This window comes from Triturus cristatus, chromosome 4_1 (genome assembly GCF_964204655.1).
Source record: "Triturus cristatus chromosome 4_1, aTriCri1.1, whole genome shotgun sequence".
NCBI lineage: Eukaryota > Metazoa > Chordata > Amphibia > Caudata > Salamandridae > Triturus > Triturus cristatus.
The window spans coordinates 787,308,955-787,327,606 of NC_140585.1; the positions used below are offsets into that span (position 1 = coordinate 787,308,955).

Here is an 18,652-nt window from a genome sequence, read left to right on the forward strand (position 1 = left end):
GGTGAGAGAGAGTGGGTGAGAGAGAGTGGGTGAGAGAGAGTGGGTGAGAGAGAGTGGGTGAGAGAGAGTGGGTGAGAGAGAGTGGGTGAGAGAGAGTGGGTGAGAGAGAGTGGGTGAGAGAGAGTGGGTGAGAGAGAGTGGGTGAGAGAGAGTGGGTGAGAGAGAGTGGGTGAGAGAGAGTGGGTGAGAGAGAGTGGGTGAGAGAGAGTGGGTGAGAGAGAGTGGGTGAGAGAGAGTGGGTGAGAGAGAGTGGGTGAGAGAGAGTGGGTGAGAGAGAGTGGGTGAGAGAGAGTGGGTGAGAGAGAGTGGGTGAGAGAGAGTGGGTAAGAGAGAGTGGGTATGGAGAGGAGCGGGTAGAGAGAGTGAGCGGGAGAGAGTGAGCGGGAGAGAGTGAGCGGGAGAGAGTGAGCGGGAGAGAGTGAGCGGGAGAGAGTGAGCGGGAGAGAGTGAGCGGGAGAGAGTGAGCGGGAGAGAGTGAGCGGGAGAGAGTGAGCGGGAGAGAGTGAGCGGGAGAGAGTGAGCGGGAGAGAGTGAGCGGGAGAGAGTGAGCGGGAGAGAGTGAGCGGGAGAGAGTGAGCGGGAGAGAGTGAGCGGGAGAGAGTGAGCGGGAGAGAGTGAGCGGGAGAGAGTGAGCGGGAGAGAGTGAGCGGGAGAGAGTGAGCGGGAGAGAGTGAGCGGGAGAGAGTAAGCGGGAGAGAGTAAGCGGGAGAGAGTAAGCGGGAGAGAGTAAGCGGGAGAGAGTAAGCGGGAGAGAGTAAGCGGGAGAGAGTAAGCGGGAGAGAGTAAGCGGGAGAGAGTAAGCGGGAGAGAGAGTGAGTGGGAGAGAGAGTGAGTGGGAGAGAGAGTGAGTGGGAGAGAGAGTGAGTGGGAGAGAGAGTGAGTGGGAGAGAGAGTGAGTGGGAGAGAGAGTGAGTGGGAGAGAGAGTGAGTGGGAGAGAGAGTGAGTGGGAGAGAGAGTGAGTGGGAGAGTGTGGGAGAGTGTGAGAGAGAGTGTGAGTGAGAGTGTGAGTGTGAGTGAGAGTGTGAGAGTGTGAGAGTGTGTGTGAGTGAGAGTGTGAGTGTGAGTGAGAGTGTGAGTGAGAGTGTGAGAGTGTGTGTGTGTGTGTGAGAGAGAGTGTGTGTGTGAGAGTGCATGGGTGAGTGCGTATGGGTGAGTGCGTGTGGGTGGGTGTGTGGACGTGTGAGAGTGCGCGTTTGTGCGTGTGTTTGTGTGTGAGAGAGTGAGTGTGTGTGTGAGAGAGAGAGTGAGTGTGTCCCCTCTAAGGGTGGCACAATATGTGCTGCAGTCCTTGGAGGCCTTCCCTGGTTATAGTGCCTTTGGTACCCATGGTACCTTTAACAAGGGACATACCTGTGGCCAGAGAGTTGCCAATTGTACAGTTTTAGGGAAAGAACACAGCCCTGGGTAAATGAGTGGCAGAAACCCAGGGCACACTTAGGAAAAGAGCATCAACATCGAGCAAAAAGTGGAAGGCAACCATGCAAAAAGGGGCACTTTCCTACAATGCCTGATAGTGATCTGTGTAACAAGGTCAGTCTCCAGAGCATGACCAAAACAGCAAAAGGAGGGCAAGATGTCAACTATAAACAAAGGAATTTAGATATGGACATGAAAAAAAAAGCGATGGGCGTGCTGAATGCCCACAGTGTAGATACAGCAGGTCTCTCGAGAGAGGGCATGCGATGCCTAGGCTTGCCCTAAAAAAAAAACGCTTTTAGCAGTTTAAAGACCTTAACAAATACTGCAGCACACAAGCTTATGATGCAAGTACATCAAAAATAATGTTCCATTGACAATCAAAACACTCCTTTTAAAATATAGGTAACATGGAAATCAGTTTGTTCAATTCATGTTAAATCGAGCATATCTATTACTTTTCAAAATAATATTCCGTACTTAAACCCACCCATCAATTCTCAATTGCACAGCTGAGGACCACAATGAACGCAGTGTTCGAGTTTTCCTTCGGATTACTGTTGCAGTATCATGCAGTTCTGAAATATCGTGGCTGTAAGAGAAAAGGAAAGGTTACACACGTAGATCCATATTCATTGAAAAAGGACACTCTGTGTCTACAACATAAAACACTTGAAATTTGCCCATTTTGGTAACAAAGCAATCTTGACTCCTATGCTTGTCATGCACTGTTCAGAACCTCACCACAACTATTCTAAGAAAAACCACATTTGGCAGGCATGGACTGACTGTCTCAGTTTGGTGTAACTTTTTTAGGTCTCGCCTAGGCAGCACGCTGCCTTAGGAAAGGCCTTTAGGAATCGGTCTTCACTTTTTAAGCACTTGTGCTTGTAGCGGCATCCACCTTGAGGGAGCGAGCAGCGGCGCGGCCACGTTAATTACAAACAGATGGCCGCTGCCCGCTGATGCTCGTTCCCGCAAGGTGGATGCCGTCACAAGCACAGGTGCTTGAAAAGTGCAGACCGCTTGTTTAAAAAATTGAACATGACCCCTGCAAACGTGGAAGGCTTGTTTAATATGGCCTTAGATTACGATTAATTTTGTAGCAGGTTGCTCGTGGCAGTGCAAGCAGGCTTACTTACAAACGGCTGGGCTGACAAATACTTGCACCTTCAGCTGAGCCACTGATGACAACTTTTACCCCCTTTAAGCTCTAGTGAAGCACAGACATCCAATAAAATAGGAGCACACAAGATTGGCGCACTCTGCAAACTTAAATTGAACTCTTACCACCAAGGTCTCGAAGGTGAAATGGGAAAAGGGCAGTATAAAGATCGTATAATATTTATCAACTTTTGACAAAAGTGTAAATCCTCTGCTTGTTTTTTGCATAAACATCTTTAAAAGGGCATGTTTACTGTACTTGGTGTACCTGAAACTTTTAAGGTTGCACTTGTTGGTTTTCGAAAGGCATCCTACAGAAAGGGTTAATAATTCTACAGCTGTTGCGAAGTAATGGTACTCAATTTATTGACCACGGAAGGATAGAAGACTGGGTCGTCCTTGCCAACATTTCAAACTTGTGACCTGCAAGTTTCAGAGACAGTGTTCAACTCGCGGAGCCATTTGGGCGCCTAACAATTTATGTTAAGACTAAGTAATGAAACCACTTCCTATTACCGTTTAAGAAAACAGTCTTTCTAGTAACTAAGACATTGTGGTAAATGATGCATAGCGTCAGCTGTACCGTCTACACTGGCTCTGTAACCTTTACAATGCAGTGTGTGCTCAGGCAGGCACAGGAATCACGTGCTCGTAAACAGTGACCTAGAAATACCACTTTCAGTGCGGTAAAGTCAACAGCCCTTCTCCAGGAATACTACTAGTATGTGCTTCCAAGAGTGCGGCTTACCTCGGGATGCTTATCTGCAACACAGAATGAATAATGGCTGCTGTGAGATAGGGCGCTTTGTTGTGTTTGTTTGAGTCCCTTCTCAGCTGGTTGGGATCAGTTCATTAAGTGTAGTTTCATGCAGTTGCGGTCTATATACCAGGACTCCCACCCCAGCGACACCACAGGACTCCCACCCCAGCGACACCACAGGACTCCCACCCCAGGGACACCACAGGACTCCCACCCTAGGGACACCACAAGACTCCCACCCCAGGGACACCCCAAGACTCCCACCCCAGGGACACCCCAGGACTCCCACCCCAGGGACACCCCAGGACTCCCACCCCAGGGACACCCCAGGACTCCCACCCCAGGGACACCCCAGGACTCCCACCCCAGGGACACCCCAGGACTCCCACCCCAGGGACACCCCAGGACTCCCACCCCAGGGACACCCCAGGACTCCCACCCCAGGGACACCACAGGACTCCCACCCCAGGGACACCACAGGACTCCCACCCCAGGACTCCCACCCCAGGGACACCCCAGGACTCCCACCCCAGGGACACCACAGGACTCCCACCCCAGGGACACCACAGGACTCCCACCCCAGGGACACCACAGGACTCCCACCCCAGGGACACCACAGGACTCCCACCCCAGGGACACCACAGGACTCCCACCCCAGGGACACCACAGGACTCCCACCCCAGGGACACCACAGGACTCCCACCCCAGGGACACCACAGGACTCCCACCCCAGGGACACCACAGGACTCCCACCCCAGGGACACCACAGGACTCCCACCCCAGGGACACCACAGGACTCCCACCCCAGGGACACCACAGGACTCCCACCCCAGGGACACCACAGGACTCCCACCCCAGGGACACCACAGGACTCCCACCCCAGGGACACCACAGGACTCCCACCCCAGGGACACCACAGGACTCCCACCCCAGGGACACCACAGGACTCCCACCCCAGGGACACCACAGGACTCCCACCCCAGGGACACCACAGGACTCCCACCCCAGGGACACCACAGGACTCCCACCCCAGGGACACCACAGGACTCCCACCCCAGGGACACCACAGGACTCCCACCCCAGGGACACCACAGGACTCCCACCCCAGGGACACCACAGGACTCCCACCCCAGGGACACCACAGGACTCCCACCCCAGGGACACCACAGGACTCCCACCCCAGGGACACCACAGGACTCCCACCCCAGGGACACCACAGGACTCCCACCCCAGGGACACCACAGGACTCCCACCCCAGGGACACCACAGGACTCCCACCCCAGGGACACCACAGGACTCCCACCCCAGGGACACCACAGGACTCCCACCCCAGGGACACCACAGGACTCCCACCTCTTTGAGATCACAGGATGCAGGCAGCGGATTTCCTCCCTCATACTCTGCTCAGGACCTGGGCACCACTCTTAAGATCGAGGATTCTGTTCTAGTGTACCGCCCCTCGAAGATGCAGGGACATCATGCCTGGGAGACCTGCTGTGATAAGTGAATATTCTTTTCGCTCCTATCGACCTGAAACATCCTGAACCACTGGTGCTGTATAAAAGTTAGGGAGGCAGGCTCCTCTCCTAGTATCACAAGTGTTGCACTATCTACGGCATAGACCCAACTCCTCGTCAGCATGCTTATCGGCCTGAAAGGAAAACTATTTTGGTCATTTATTTGCCTTTTTAAAACTATATAAGGAGGCGTAATATACATTAATTATACCCGTTGTTGAAACCTGTGTTTACGCTGCAGGCCCACTGATTCATGTTAAAACTCTATGGTCTAGTGGAGCTCCCAATCTTTTCAAAGCGAAGCATGTGTGGGCTAAGCGGGAACTTGGAAGGCCTAGTATTAAATATTTAGATACATGGCTGTTCTTCATTTGTCTGCAGAATAAAGAAGGGGGCGACCTGCTTCCAAGAGATTATACTTTTGCATCAAGGTCAGAAATATGGTGCACCACTGCTTTTTACAGGGGCCATCTTTAGAAGTTAACAATGATCTCATGGAGACAAATTACCTTAGCCTTAGAACAGGCTGAATATTTCATAATTACATTTTAAATCAATTTATAAGAATAAAGCTTCAAGCTCATGCAGTTAAAATTGACTAGCACAACTACCGCTGTTGAACGAAATGTGACTGGTTGCTCTGTCTACGTTCTGATCTTTGTAAACTCGCAGCTTGTGTGTTAAATGGATAAACACTTATATGGTCCCAAAGGCAAGACCTATTGGCTATGCCAATGCTTGTTATTATATAGACGCTGTTAGAAAAGAGATTTCTGATTGGCTAGGGCATGTGCCTAAGCCAGGCAGAAACTACCACTCTAGTCAGGGCAAGGGAGTTACTTGCTGAAGATAACCCCTGCTCTCCACCTTGGTAGCTTGGCAGAGCAGTCAGTCTTATCCCAGAGGCAATGTGTAAAGCGTTTGCGCAACACACTCACAGCAGCGACACTAGGCACACCACAAAAGAAACTCCACACAAGGTTATGTAAAAATAGCCTTTGTATTAACCATAAAACAGATTAGAACAATCACCTATATTTATATATACTGTGCCACCTGACATTTCGGCATCACTTTACAGGGATTATATACACCACAGGGTCAATCAGGCCACTGTCATAAACACCCCATAGATTAGTTTGTGACGACAACCAGTAACTGCTGGTAAGAGTACACTTGAACATAGTGATAATGATCAGCATAGCACATTATACATATACATCCTCAGCACAACACACCACAGTGCACATCTCTGTAGTAATGTCCATGGCAAAGTAGCATCCAAAGCGTACTCATATCAGGGCATAACACAGTCAATTGGGCAACTCCCAGTCCTCCTAGGCACATGGAAAGCACATTAAGCCTGTAACCAGGGCTCCCCACGTAGGCTCCCGGGCTACACGCCAGGCACAATGCAGTAATGAGGGACGATCCCTCCCCTCCAATACTACTCTTTCCCAGTGAGGAGTGGGGGCCTCCGTCGAGGTTTCCCCTTTCATGCCTTCAAGATGTCAGTAAGCGCGCAGCTGCCCGCGACAATGCGGCGCAGCTTCAACTATATAGACACATGCAGGAGTTACATTGGAGCTGCGAAGGTACCTCAGTGAGGTCATCCAATGGCCCTTCAAGGCCGGGAAACAACTGTACTGCCAGCTTCCTTGCAAGGGGCACCCCTGAGACCTTGCCTGATCGCTAGCGCCACACCATGCCCCCAAGATATGTAATCCTCCTGCAGCTGCTCGCAGCGTGAGGAAAGACAGCTCACTCCCAACCAGGCCCACTAAGCCTCCACTGATCTGGCAGCTCGACAGGTGTAGAATGGCCCCCTGTTGAGGGAAGTCTTCCTTTATTGTTGCCTGCTCTCCACTCTGTTTCCAGCGACACACAAGGCTGTCTAGTCAGGGGATGGAAAGGCACAGAGCAAAGTCTCCGCCTCACCAATTTTGGCTCACTTTCGGGAACACGGTCCCGTTTGGCTCCGCCCACCTCCAGGCTCAAAAAACACTTGGGGCTCTCCTAGTCATTACAAGAGCCCTGCCCACAACCAGGCTTCTTCTGCCTGGCATTCTGTGACTACAGAGCGAAAATCTCTATTGATTTCAGCTCCACGCTGCCACAACTTTTGGCATCCAAAAGGGGAGAGTGCCCACCACGCTTGTCAGGAGGAGTGCCGACTCGCACATCGGCTGTTCCAACTTCTCAAAGGAACTCGAGGCTCCTCATGAGCTCCAGGCCATAAGGATAGAGCGTTTTGCCTGTCTCCAGTACAGAGACCCAGAGAGGGGACGTAAAGTACTCCTAAGCACAGAACTGTCTCCAAGAGGTGGAATAATCGCACAGGCAGGCCAGCACACAGGGCCCCTTCGCAGAGGGCTCTTTGCTTCAGCTACCTCGCAGGCAGCAGATAGTACCCAGCGGCGTTTCCTCCTGGCACACAGCAATCCACGCTGTGTCTCCTTTTTCCACGTAAGCACATGTTCACATGGGGTCACATGCCCAATATTTATATTACCCAAGGTCTATGTTCTGCCCTGGTACAGGGCCTTGGACCCAGCCCAAACCAGTTCTGGGAGGCACTTGTCAAGTGCACAACACTCCCCACTGAAAGTTTAGGCTCTGGCCCCAGACACCACAGGGGGCGGAACCAGCATTGTGGAAGGCAGGCACAGCCCTATTCAGGTTCAGGTGCTATTCCTCCCACCACTCCAAATGCAGATTAGGCCTATTCAGCCTAGCGCGGACTCATCCAGACCCTCTGGAGCCACTGCACACCTCCAACCCCTGTCAGTCCAAGGCCAGACAGTCAATACACAACAGGCAGGCACAAAGAGACACAGAACTGCCTACTTCTAAAAGTGGCATTTCTAAAAAAATAGTGATAATAAATCTGCAAACACCTTTACGCAGCAGTTATCACCACTATTCCAAACATAAAACTTGATCATGCCACCCCTCTCATATCAGGAATTACCACTGAAACGCATTATCAGGGAATCTCCAATGAATTCCTATGACAGGGTAGCCTCACAGCAGTGAGAAACCAAATAGGCTGTTTGTCACTACCAGGACATGCCACACAGTTAAGGCACATATCCTACCATTCACCTACACCGCACCCTGCCCATAGGGCTAGCTAGGGCCTACCTTGGGGGGGGGACTGATGTGCAGTAAAAGGGGAGTCATGGACGTGGCAAACCCTTTATGTGCGACGTCACAGCAGCAGTAACTTGCACACGGAGGCCCTGCAATGGCAGAGGCCTGATAGAGGTTTGGAAGGCCACTTTGGTGGGTGGTGCAAGCAGCGCTCCAAGCCCACCAGTAGCATTTAATTTACTGGCACTGTCTATATGAGATACCAATGTACAAGGGACTGATAGGCAAATTAATTATGTCAAACAGGTGTAGACCAATCTTACCAAGTTTACCATAGAAAGCACATGCACTTCAACACTGAACAGCAGTGATAAAGTGCCCAGAGTCCTAAAACCACCAACAGGTCAGAAAAACTACGAGAAGGCAAAACGTTCTGGGATGACTCTGCAAAAAGGGCCAAGTCCAACAGTCGCATTCCACTACAAAGTCAGGCATGCTTCACCAGGAACCTTGTGATCACCCATTAGACCGCCCACAACGTGGGGCTTCTTTATTTTTCAACCCTCCCCACCCTCCCCCCGATCATGCTCTTCAACTCAGACGCTTCTGCAGACTATTTATTTTAAAAAATCCTGTTTTCTGTGAGTAACCATCAGTAAATTCACACAGAGGGATCCACGCACTCCTACTTTAGAGTAGAAGTGTATACGTATACGGGTCAGAGGTGTGGATGTAGGTTGGGCGGAGTACCGCGTGATGGTGGGATTCAAAGGCGATAGTATATTGGGGGGGGGGGGGGGGTTAATCGCCTTGTTGCAATGTTACTGAGTTGTACTGTGACATTTATATCAATAAAAGCGATATTTGAAGAAAAAGAAAACTTTTAGAATTACTTGTGAGTAGTTGTGTTAAGCCAGACGTAAGCAGCTAATGGAGTCTGTTTTGCATGTTAGCAGCTGTAATGCCATTAGGTATTTAATGTTTCGAGCTGTAGCCAGAATGGGATGAACTTTTACAAATCATTTCAATATTACAATGTTTCAGGTTCTGGTGGGAGGACGTCACGCCTCTTTTGTTAAACTTTTTATATTGTATTTTCAGTTGAAAACAGAGAAACCCAAAAAGCAATGCATAAAGTTGCCAGCGATAGTAAATCAGACTTGCACCTAATAAGAATAACAAATTGCATACATCCGCATACAAAGGGAAGCGTTAGCTAAAGAAATGATCACCGCAATCCCTCACACAATGTTCTCATTTCAACAGGGCCATTGTCTGACTGAAGACCTAATATAACTGTCGGATGCGCTCAATGTTCACGACATATACACATGGAGACCTCTTTGTAATCGCTTAACATAGGTGGTGAAGGAGCACCAGGTAGCATCAAATTTGGTCACCCCATCCCGAATAGGAACAGTCAACTAATCCATAGCAGAGTCCAACCCTTCCCCCACCACGTATTTACAGAAGGAAAAATAGGCTTTTTCCACAGATATAAGGAGGCCCTGAGGGGTCATAGAGTGAAAAGTGTGATCGGCCCCTGGATCGTCCAATAAAAAATCTGAATTTCAAGTGGGATGTGGACATTGGTGATGGTCCGCATTATACTCTATCTCTACCCAGAAAGACTGAATCATAGGGCATTGCCACCAAGCATGTAAAAAGGTTCCCCTCTCACCTCATCCCTTCCACAAATATCAGAACCCCTGAAAAAATTGGCTACACAAACAGGTGTTGGGTACCAAAGAGTCAGTATCTTTTAGGCACTCTTTAAAACAAATACAGATCGACGATCTGCCTGATCACCCCTTAAGGGCCATCTCAGTTCGGTGGCCAAATCCCTCTCCCACTGTAACACATAAGCATGATTTTTAGGGGGAGTCACCTGCAGTAGATATTGATAGCCACAAGATGAGTTTGCGGCGCATATTATTCAAATAGAGGGGCGACGAGTGGAGACTTAGCCCCCATTATTATTATTATTATTATTAAAAACTCTTGTAGAGCGCGTAGTCACCCGAAGGTATCCCAGCGCTAAGAACCCTACCCTAAACCTGATAAGGGGGGCCGGAAGGGGGGTGAGGGATGGGACAAGGATACAGTGGTTCGGAGGGGAAGGGATCATTGAGGAAAAAGAAAGGTTTTCAACCGCTTCCTGAAGTGAAGGTGATGAGGTTCCGTTCTAAGGTCGCGGGGGAGTGCATTCCAGAGGCTTGCGGTATGGACTGTGAACCGCCTTCCACCAGTGCGTGCCTTCCTGATTCTGGGGGCGCTGATGAAATTCTCCGTGTCCGATCTGAGGGATCTGCAGGATTTGTAGGGTTTGATAAATTTTCTAAGAATGGGAGGGCCTTGATTTTGTAACAGTTTATGAGCAAGGCACAAGGCCTTGAATTTAACTCTCTCCCTTATCGGAAGCCAGTGGAGGAGTTTCAATGCTGGTTTGGCCGAATCTCTGGCAGAGGTCTTAGTGAGAATCCGGGCGGCTATGTTTTGAATTCTCTGAAGTTTGTTCAGTGTTGCTTCCGGGGCGCCCAGGTACATCACATTGCTGAAATCCAGCCTAGAAATTATCAGGCCCTGTATAAGCAGTTTTTGGGAGTTGGGTGGCAGAAGGGGCAGGATCTTTCTCATTGATTTCAGCAGGCCGAAGCAGGTCCCGGCTACTTTTTTTGCCTGTGTGGAAAATGACAGGGTAGTATCTAGCCACACACCCAGGCTTTTTACTTCTTGCTTTGGTTCAGGGATGGGACCCAGACAATTAGGCCAGATATTCGGGGGGAGAGTGATTCCTTTCTGACCAAGAAGAAGGACATCCGTCTTTGCTCCGTTTAGTTTCAAGGCTGAGCTGTTCATCCAGTTTTGAACCTGCGTAAGGCAGTTGAGTAGATCTGCTGGTTTTCGATTGGGATGGGATAATGAAACCACTAATTGTGTGTCGTCAGCATAGCTGACGACGCTCACTCCGAACGGGGTGATAACCTCCTCCAATGGGGACATGTAGATGTTGAATAAAGTGGGGCTCAGGGAGGAGCCCTGAGGCACACCACATTGGAGGGGAGTTTCGGAGGAGCAGATGTTGTTTTCCCAGATCTGAAAGGTACGCTGGTCCAAAAAGGAAGAGAGCCAGGATAGGGCAGAGCCTACCACACCGACTCTTTCGAGCCGTTTAATGAGGAGTTGGTGATTGACGGTATCGAAGGCCGCACTCAGGTCGAGGAGGATCACTGCCACTGATCCTCCATCGTCTAAGAGTGTCCTGGCCTCCTCTACCGCCGCCAAGAGGGCGATGTCAGTGCCCTGCCCTGGCCGAAAACCTGTCTGAGAATTTTTTAATTTGTTATTGTCTTCCAGGAACTGAGACAGTTTTTTGTTAACCAATTTTTCGGCAACCTTGCCTATCCCAGGGAGAAGGGAGATTGGCCTAAAATTGGCCAGGTCTTCGGGATCGAGGGAAGGCTTCTTCAATAGAGCCTTCACAACTGCAGCCTTCCAGTTCAGGGGCACAATTCCCTGTTGAAGTGAGGCATTGATCAGGTGGGTAAGAGGGGGACCAATGATGGGGGTTACTTCTTTCAGGGTCCGAAGCGGGACGGGGTCTCTAGGAGATCCACTTTTGATGGATTTTAAAGTATTTTCCACATCTTCGGTGGTTACTTGACCCCAAGAGGGGAGACCGTTGAGTGTCTGAGTGTATGTAAGATCCATGTCTTCGCATGGACTGGCAGGGGGAATTGAATCAAGGATTTTTTGAATTTTTCCTTGAAAGAAATTAGCCAACTGATGGCATTTTTCCTGATCTACAGTAGGGTCTGGGGGGCTTGTCGGCTCAGGAACTGGGGGATTCAGTAGCTCTTTTAGAATGGCATAAGATTCTTTGCTCGAGCATGCTGCTTTTTCTATTCTTTGCTGAAAGAATATGGTTTTTTCCTTGTGGATGGATGATTTATAGGTCGCAAGGGAGGTGGAATATGCTCCTTTGTTTGTAATAGATTTATCTTTCCGCCAGATGCGTTCGGCCCTCTTGCACTCCTGGCGTAGAGCTTTGAGTTCTGCGGTGTACCAGGGAGCACGGGGCACTCTTTTGGAGTGTTTAAGAATGACCTTTTTGGGGATTAATTTGTCCAGTGAGGACGTAATCCAGGTGTTAAATTGTTCATTCGCCGTATTGGGCTCAAAGGAAAGCTCAGGAATAGAGTTTGAAAGAGTGGTGGCCCATTCTGTAGAAACAAGTTTGTGCCACCGTCTATCAGTGAATTGAGATTTCCTGGTTTGAGGGATCTTAATGGGGACCTCCCAGGAGATCGGGACTAAGAAGTGATCGGTCCATGGTAAAGTCAAGGGGGGGTCTGTGGTAATATTAGTGACATTGGAGAGGACTGGGTCCAGCAGGTGTCCTTTATCATGGGTGGGCTCGTTATTGATCAAACGAATATTAAAAGACGACAGGTCTTGAAGAAGCTCGACCGCTAACCGATCGGTGGGGTCCGTGAAATGCAAATTTAGATCGCCCACCATAAGGAAGCTAGAAGCAGAAGAGGCCAGTTGTGCGGCCGCTTCAGTAATGGCATTAACAAATTTCCCAGGGGCACCTGGGGTGCGATATATCAGGAGTCCAGACAGGGTGAGGACCGGGGAGGTTTGAATAGAGAAATTGCATCCCTCGCAGTCATCAATATGAGCATTAGAGGTTCTACAGGTAAATTGTTGTCTGTGGATTAGGGCCAATCCCCCACCCCTCCCTCTGGGTCTATGAAGAGTTTGGCACAGATAGCCTGGGGGGAGGGCATTGACGATATCCGCATTACAGTGGTCAGATAACCACGTTTCAGTAAGAAATAGTGTATCCAACTCCTGATTTTGTATTAGTAAATTAATTTCGTCTGCATGTTTAGGGAGGGAACGGCAGTTGAGGAGTCCCATCTTAAGCCTCGGTTTGGTTGGGCGCTGGGTAATTGGGTTGCATCGAGCACAGTGAGAGAAAGGTTTACCTTCCGCGTGCGTATGGTAACAGGGCAGAGATTTCGCCGGTTGCAAAGTTAGAAGCATTTCCCTTGAGAATACCCGACGTTCAAGAGAGGCATCCGGCATGGTCCCTGGGCCTGGGTCCGGTCGGGCCCAGACGGGCTTGCCTTTGGCGCGCCTTCGGCGCGCCCGCTGCGCCCGTCCGCTGCGCGTCCGTGGAGCACACATGTTTTTATGCAGAGGGTGAAAAGGGATAGGCGTGGCCTCCGAGAGGGCGTGTCTTCGTGGCTCGCCGGTAATGGCGTCGGGAAATGCAAGTCTTTCCCTCGCGTCAGCTAGTAATCAGCAGCGCGTGCAGCCTAGGACTAAGCTGTGTCCTGTCAGAAACGGCGAAGTGCAGTGATTTTAAAAGATCTGCAAAGTGAAGTGACAGTTTTAAAAACCCTCCCGGCTTCCGCCTCAGGAGTACAGGTATGTTCTGTCAGGCGCTCGCAGTCGGCGTCTATTTATATCCCAAGCAGGGGGGCGTGGCCTCCGAGGGGGCGTGTCTTCGTGGCTCGCCGGTAATGGCGTCGGGAAATGCAAGTCTTTCCCTCGCGTCAGCTAGTAATCAGCAGCGCGTGCAGCCTAGGACTAAGCTGTGTCCTGTCAGAAACGGCGAAGTGCAGTGATTTTAAAAGATCTGCAAAGTGAAGTGACAGTTTTAAAAACCCTCCCGGCTTCCGCCTCAGGAGTACAGGTATGTTCTGTCAGGCGCTCGCAGTCGGCGTCTATTTATATCCCAAGCAGGGGGGCGTGGCCTCCGAGGGGGCGTGTCTTCGTGGCTCGCCGGTAATGGCGTCGGGAAATGCAAGTCTTTCCCTTGCGTCAGCTAGTAATCAGCAGCGCGTGCAGCCTAGGACTAAGCTGTGTCCTGTCAGAAACGGCGAAGTGCAGTGATTTTAAAAGATCTGCAAAGTGAAGTGACAGTTTTAAAAACCCTCCCGGCTTCCGCCTCAGGAGTACAGGTATGTTCTGTCAGGCGCTCGCAGTCGGCGTCTATTTATATCCCAAGCAGGGGGGCGTGGCCTCCGAGGGGGCGTGTCTTCGTGGCTCGCCGGTAATGGCGTCGGGAAATGCAAGTCTTTCCCTCGCGTCAGCTAGTAATCAGCAGCGCGTGCAGCCTAGGACTAAGCTGTGTCCTGTCAGAAACGGCGAAGTGCAGTGATTTTAAAAGATCTGCAAAGTGAAGTGACAGTTTTAAAAACCCTCCCGGCTTCCGCCTCAGGAGTACAGGTATGTTCTGTCAGGCGCTCGCAGTCGGCGTCTATTTATATCCCAAGCAGGGGGGCGTGGCCTCCGAGGGGGCGTGTCTTCGTGGCTCGCCGGTAATGGCGTCGGGAAATGCAAGTCTTTCCCTCGCGTCAGCTAGTAATCAGCAGCGCGTGCAGCCTAGGACTAAGCTGTGTCCTGTCAGAAACGGCGAAGTGCAGTGATTTTAAAAGATCTGCAAAGTGAAGTGACAGTTTTAAAAACCCTCCCGGCTTCCGCCTCAGGAGTACAGGTATGTTCTGTTCCATTCAAAAGCCAGCATTTTTGCCTAAATATGCTTACTTACTTAAGGGGAGAGAGCAAGCGGGAGAGTTTTAAGAATATATAACAATCTGGACAGAAAATCCGTTTTCAGGCTAAGTCTGCCCCACCACGAGATTTCTAGCTTCTCCCAGCAGTAAAAGTCCTTAAAAAGAGCAGTGAGAATGGAGGACACATTGCAAGTATATAAATCCTTCATTCAAGGGGGTAACTAGATTTCTAGATAAGGGGATGGCCGGCATCTTCCACTGAAAGCAAGCCTGCCTATTGGGGTCCTCTAGGCTACAGTGAGGATCAGCAACTCCCATACCCCATGACTTAGTGAAGGTAACATTGAAACCAGACACCTGAGAGAAGGCATTCACCTCCTCCTTTAGGGCATGAACCTTGGTACTGGGGTGGTAATAAAGCAGAGGATCTCGGCAAATAAGGCAAGCTTATGCTGAACTCCATCAACCGCCACTCCCGAAATCTTGGGGTTGGCTTGTATCTTTGCTAATAATGGTTCCATCGTAAGAGCCAATATGGAAGGGGAGAACTGGTATCCCCGATGGGTGCCTCTCGTGAGCTTAATGGGTTGACAGAATGAACCATTGATTTTGAGTTAGGCGGTAGGCTTTTGAAAATTAGCCAAAATGAACTTTAATTTTGAGGGCAGTTAGAAATGGGATTTCTGGCTGGCTAAGGCTTGCACCAAAGCCAGGCAGAAACCACCACTCTAGTCAGGGCAAGGAAGTTACACGCCAATGATCACCCCTGCTCACCCCCTTGGTAGCTTGGCACGAGCAGTCAAGCTTATCGCGGTGGCAATGTGTAAAGCGTTTGCGCAACACACACAGCAACAACATACTAGGCACACCACAAAAAGGAACTCCACACAATGTTATATCAAAAATGACCTTTGTACTATCATAAAGCACATTAGATGGTAATCACACAATATACACTGTGCCAACTTACACTGGGCAATATTTACAGGGGATTATATACACATGACAGGGCCACGTGGGCCACTGTCAGAATCATCACTTAGTAAAGATCATAAATGTTGACATATGATAACGTAGAACACAACCAGTAATTAATGGTAACCACGGTACTCAGCATTATCCTGTAACATAAATCATATCATGCACAGTATCACATTAGGCGATAAATATATTCTGCGCCAACTGCATAAGCCTAAACACATTATGCAATCTTCGCATACGTCTAAACGTATTAGACTATAACCTTCTATGCGTAACTCACGTTCGGGAATAATCTCACCAGCATAATCCACAGAAGGCAAATCTCATACCTAAACATATTAGACCCTAATCTCCTAAACAGAATTCACGTTGGAAAATAATCTCACTTTCATAACCCACATTGGGGAATAACTCAGACATAAAATACAGTATGCAAATAACCTCCTACCTACGCCATATCTAGAGGCATATATCACAATATAGAATAACTCACACAGACACAGTACACACAACCTCACAATCACAGAACCAAATCAGACAATAAAGCAGGGTGCATAAATCAGACCACATGCATCACATTTCCTAGCACCACATGAACTATATTAGGGCCTGGCGCCCTATACCCAACTGTCCCCCTTGGCCTTCTCAAAGGGGCTCAAATACCCTCTGTCCAAAATGTCAGGTCGGCTGCCAAGGCAGCAGAATCCATGGGTGCAATTGCGCAGACCTAAACGTTGCATCTGGCACTAAGTGCAGCTGAGGGTCATGGGAGGGGGCCCTGGCACGACTGAGCCCTCAGGACCCACTGGGGCTCTCTAAACATAATTGCCCCCAAAACGCTGCAGCTGCCCACTGTCAGGCAGGGCAGCTGGGATGGCCAAAACTAGACTAAAGTATGGGCACCACTGGCCCTCGGGACCCCCACTGGGGCCCTTAACCAACTTTGCCCACGTTGGAGCCACACGGGGCTCTAAAACAATCATGCCTACCTCGTTGGAGAGGCCCGCGACGGCGGGTCTGCTCAGGGAAGATAACTGCAGGCCATGCGTCCCCGCCCAGCCCTCCCTCCCTCCCTCCCTCCCTCCCTCCCTCCCTCCCTCACTCCCTCACTCACTCCCTCCCTCACTCCCTCACTCACTCACTGGGCTGCCTCGCGGGACTCTGCGCTGCTCCCCACGGTCTCTGCTCAGCCCGGCTACACGGTGGCTTCACGCGGGGCACCCTCTTCACCGCGGGAGTCCCGTCTTGCATAGGCTGCCTCTCCCAGGGCCCCTCCTGGGACCCGGGACTCTTCCCTGGATGCGGCAGGGCAGGCACCGACAATGTGCCTCGGGCCCCCTCCGCAGAAAACATGCTGCTATGCTTGCGGGGCTCTCCCCACTCACGGGTGTCCCGCTTCACCATGCGTCAAGCTTCACCCGGTCAACCTTCTCGGGGCCGGGACTTTGATATGGAGCCAGCGAGGCTCCAGGCCGTTTCCTTCTCGCGGCCGCGATTGCGGGGCTCTCCCTCACTCCACCCGGGCCCCCTCACGGGACCCAGGACTTTACCAAGGAGCCTGCGAGGCCCTGGACAGATCTCCCGCGCTTCCGGCTTTCCCAGAGGCTCCGCCACGTCCTGGCGTCTCCTGCCTGGCTTCCTGTTCTCGCCCGGGCCGCAGCGCTGATCCTCTCAAAGTGGAACGCGGGGTAGGCTCCCGCTAAGGCCGCATAAGGCGGGGTGGGCACCCGCCATTAACATAAACCAAGAATGCTGCAATACCGGGGGGTAGGCACCCTCTAAAGCACACGGACAGTGGCATGGGCACCCGCTAGGGAACAATTAAATGCCGCGATGCGGGGGAATCCCTACGCCGGGGATTCCCTCCAGGATGATCGCAGCTCCAGGCTGCTAGCTGAAGGGGAACGATTGCAGCTCGGCGCTGCCAGTCCAAAAATAGAGGCGCTCTGGAAAAGAAAAGAAAAGCTCCCCAAGTGCTATCACCAAAGTCCAAGGGAGAATAAAGCGCTTCTTCCAGGATACAAGCAAAGTTTCATGGGGCAATGCAGGGCCCAGGGAGGCAAGCCCTCCCCTGGGCCCCAGCAGCAGCACGGCCCAGCAGGAACAGCAACCAAGAACTGAACAACCTCATGGGGTCTCAGCCCCTTTACTTATACTACCAAAAGTCTTTGTTCTTGAGAAAGTCACAAATCACTCAACCCGGCTAGAACCAGTTTGGTGTCGACTTGGGTCACTTTATTTACGAGGCTGCATCCTCTCTTTTAGGGAGAGGGGGCCCACCACCAGACACACAGTGGGAGGTGGCACCATCATTTACTTTGCCAGGCACAGCCCTGCTCGGATCAAGGAGTCACCCCTCCCCATACTCCAAAGCAGACCTCTCTATTCAACCCAGGTCCGACTCAGCCTGCCCTGACCTTCCAAAACCAGACAGCCAATACACATCAGGCAGGCACACAGAAAGGCTAACTTCTAAAAGTGGTATTTCTCATAGTCATGACGGATCTCTTCAAATAGGGCATACCAACACTTGTACTGATAGCAAAAAAAATCTTATTTTGCCTACTGGTCCACTTTGGGAGTACCTATAGTGATATAGTGTTAAAACACGGGAGGGTGTACTCCCTCATCGAGTTCCTCTCGGCCCCTTAACCTAACTAGGGATCTGTCCTTATATAGGTTTGTGTATTGGATCTCCGCACACCATTGCGCAGCATTCATTCTCACGATTTCATAGATACTAGACTTGACCACACTGCTCCTCCCCCAACAGGAATTACCACTGAGAGACACTTAGCAGGAAATCCCCAATGCATCCCTATGGGAGGGCAGGCCAATCTCACCAAATGTAACACAGAGCGCACGCACTTCATACTGAACAGCAGTGTAAAAGCGCCTAGAGACCTAAAATCACTAACCCTGCACCGAGAAAAGGCTGGGAGAAATGCAAAAAGTTTAGGGGTGAACCTGCTAAAAGGGCCAAGTCCAACAAGGGCTAACTGGACTTTGTCCAGGACTTTAGTAAGATAGCTCCAATTCACCCTAACACCTTGTCGGTGTCGAGAGAGAGAAAGGCTATTGGGTGAAGTAGTCGCTTTGCTACTTCCATAAGAGCCACAGCCAGCCGAGTGTCAACATTTGTTTGTCTTTTTAAATGAAGCCAGACTATATCAGGGCAACTAAAGTCTGG

At 50.6% G+C, this 18,652-nt stretch overlaps 1 protein-coding gene across 2 annotated transcripts in view; it reads right to left on the reverse strand.

Moving 5' to 3' along the window:
• The window catches only part of SCAF11 (SR-related CTD associated factor 11), a 968,921-nt gene that overhangs the window by 466,344 nt on the left and 483,925 nt on the right, over positions 1-18,652 (reverse strand). For both annotated transcript variants that reach the window (XM_085653364.1, XM_085653363.1), the window contains exon 9: positions 1,908-2,009. In XM_085653364.1, the coding sequence (XP_085509490.1) occupies positions 1,908-2,009 (102 nt within the window). The remainder of the gene's footprint in view (positions 1-1,907; positions 2,010-18,652) is intronic.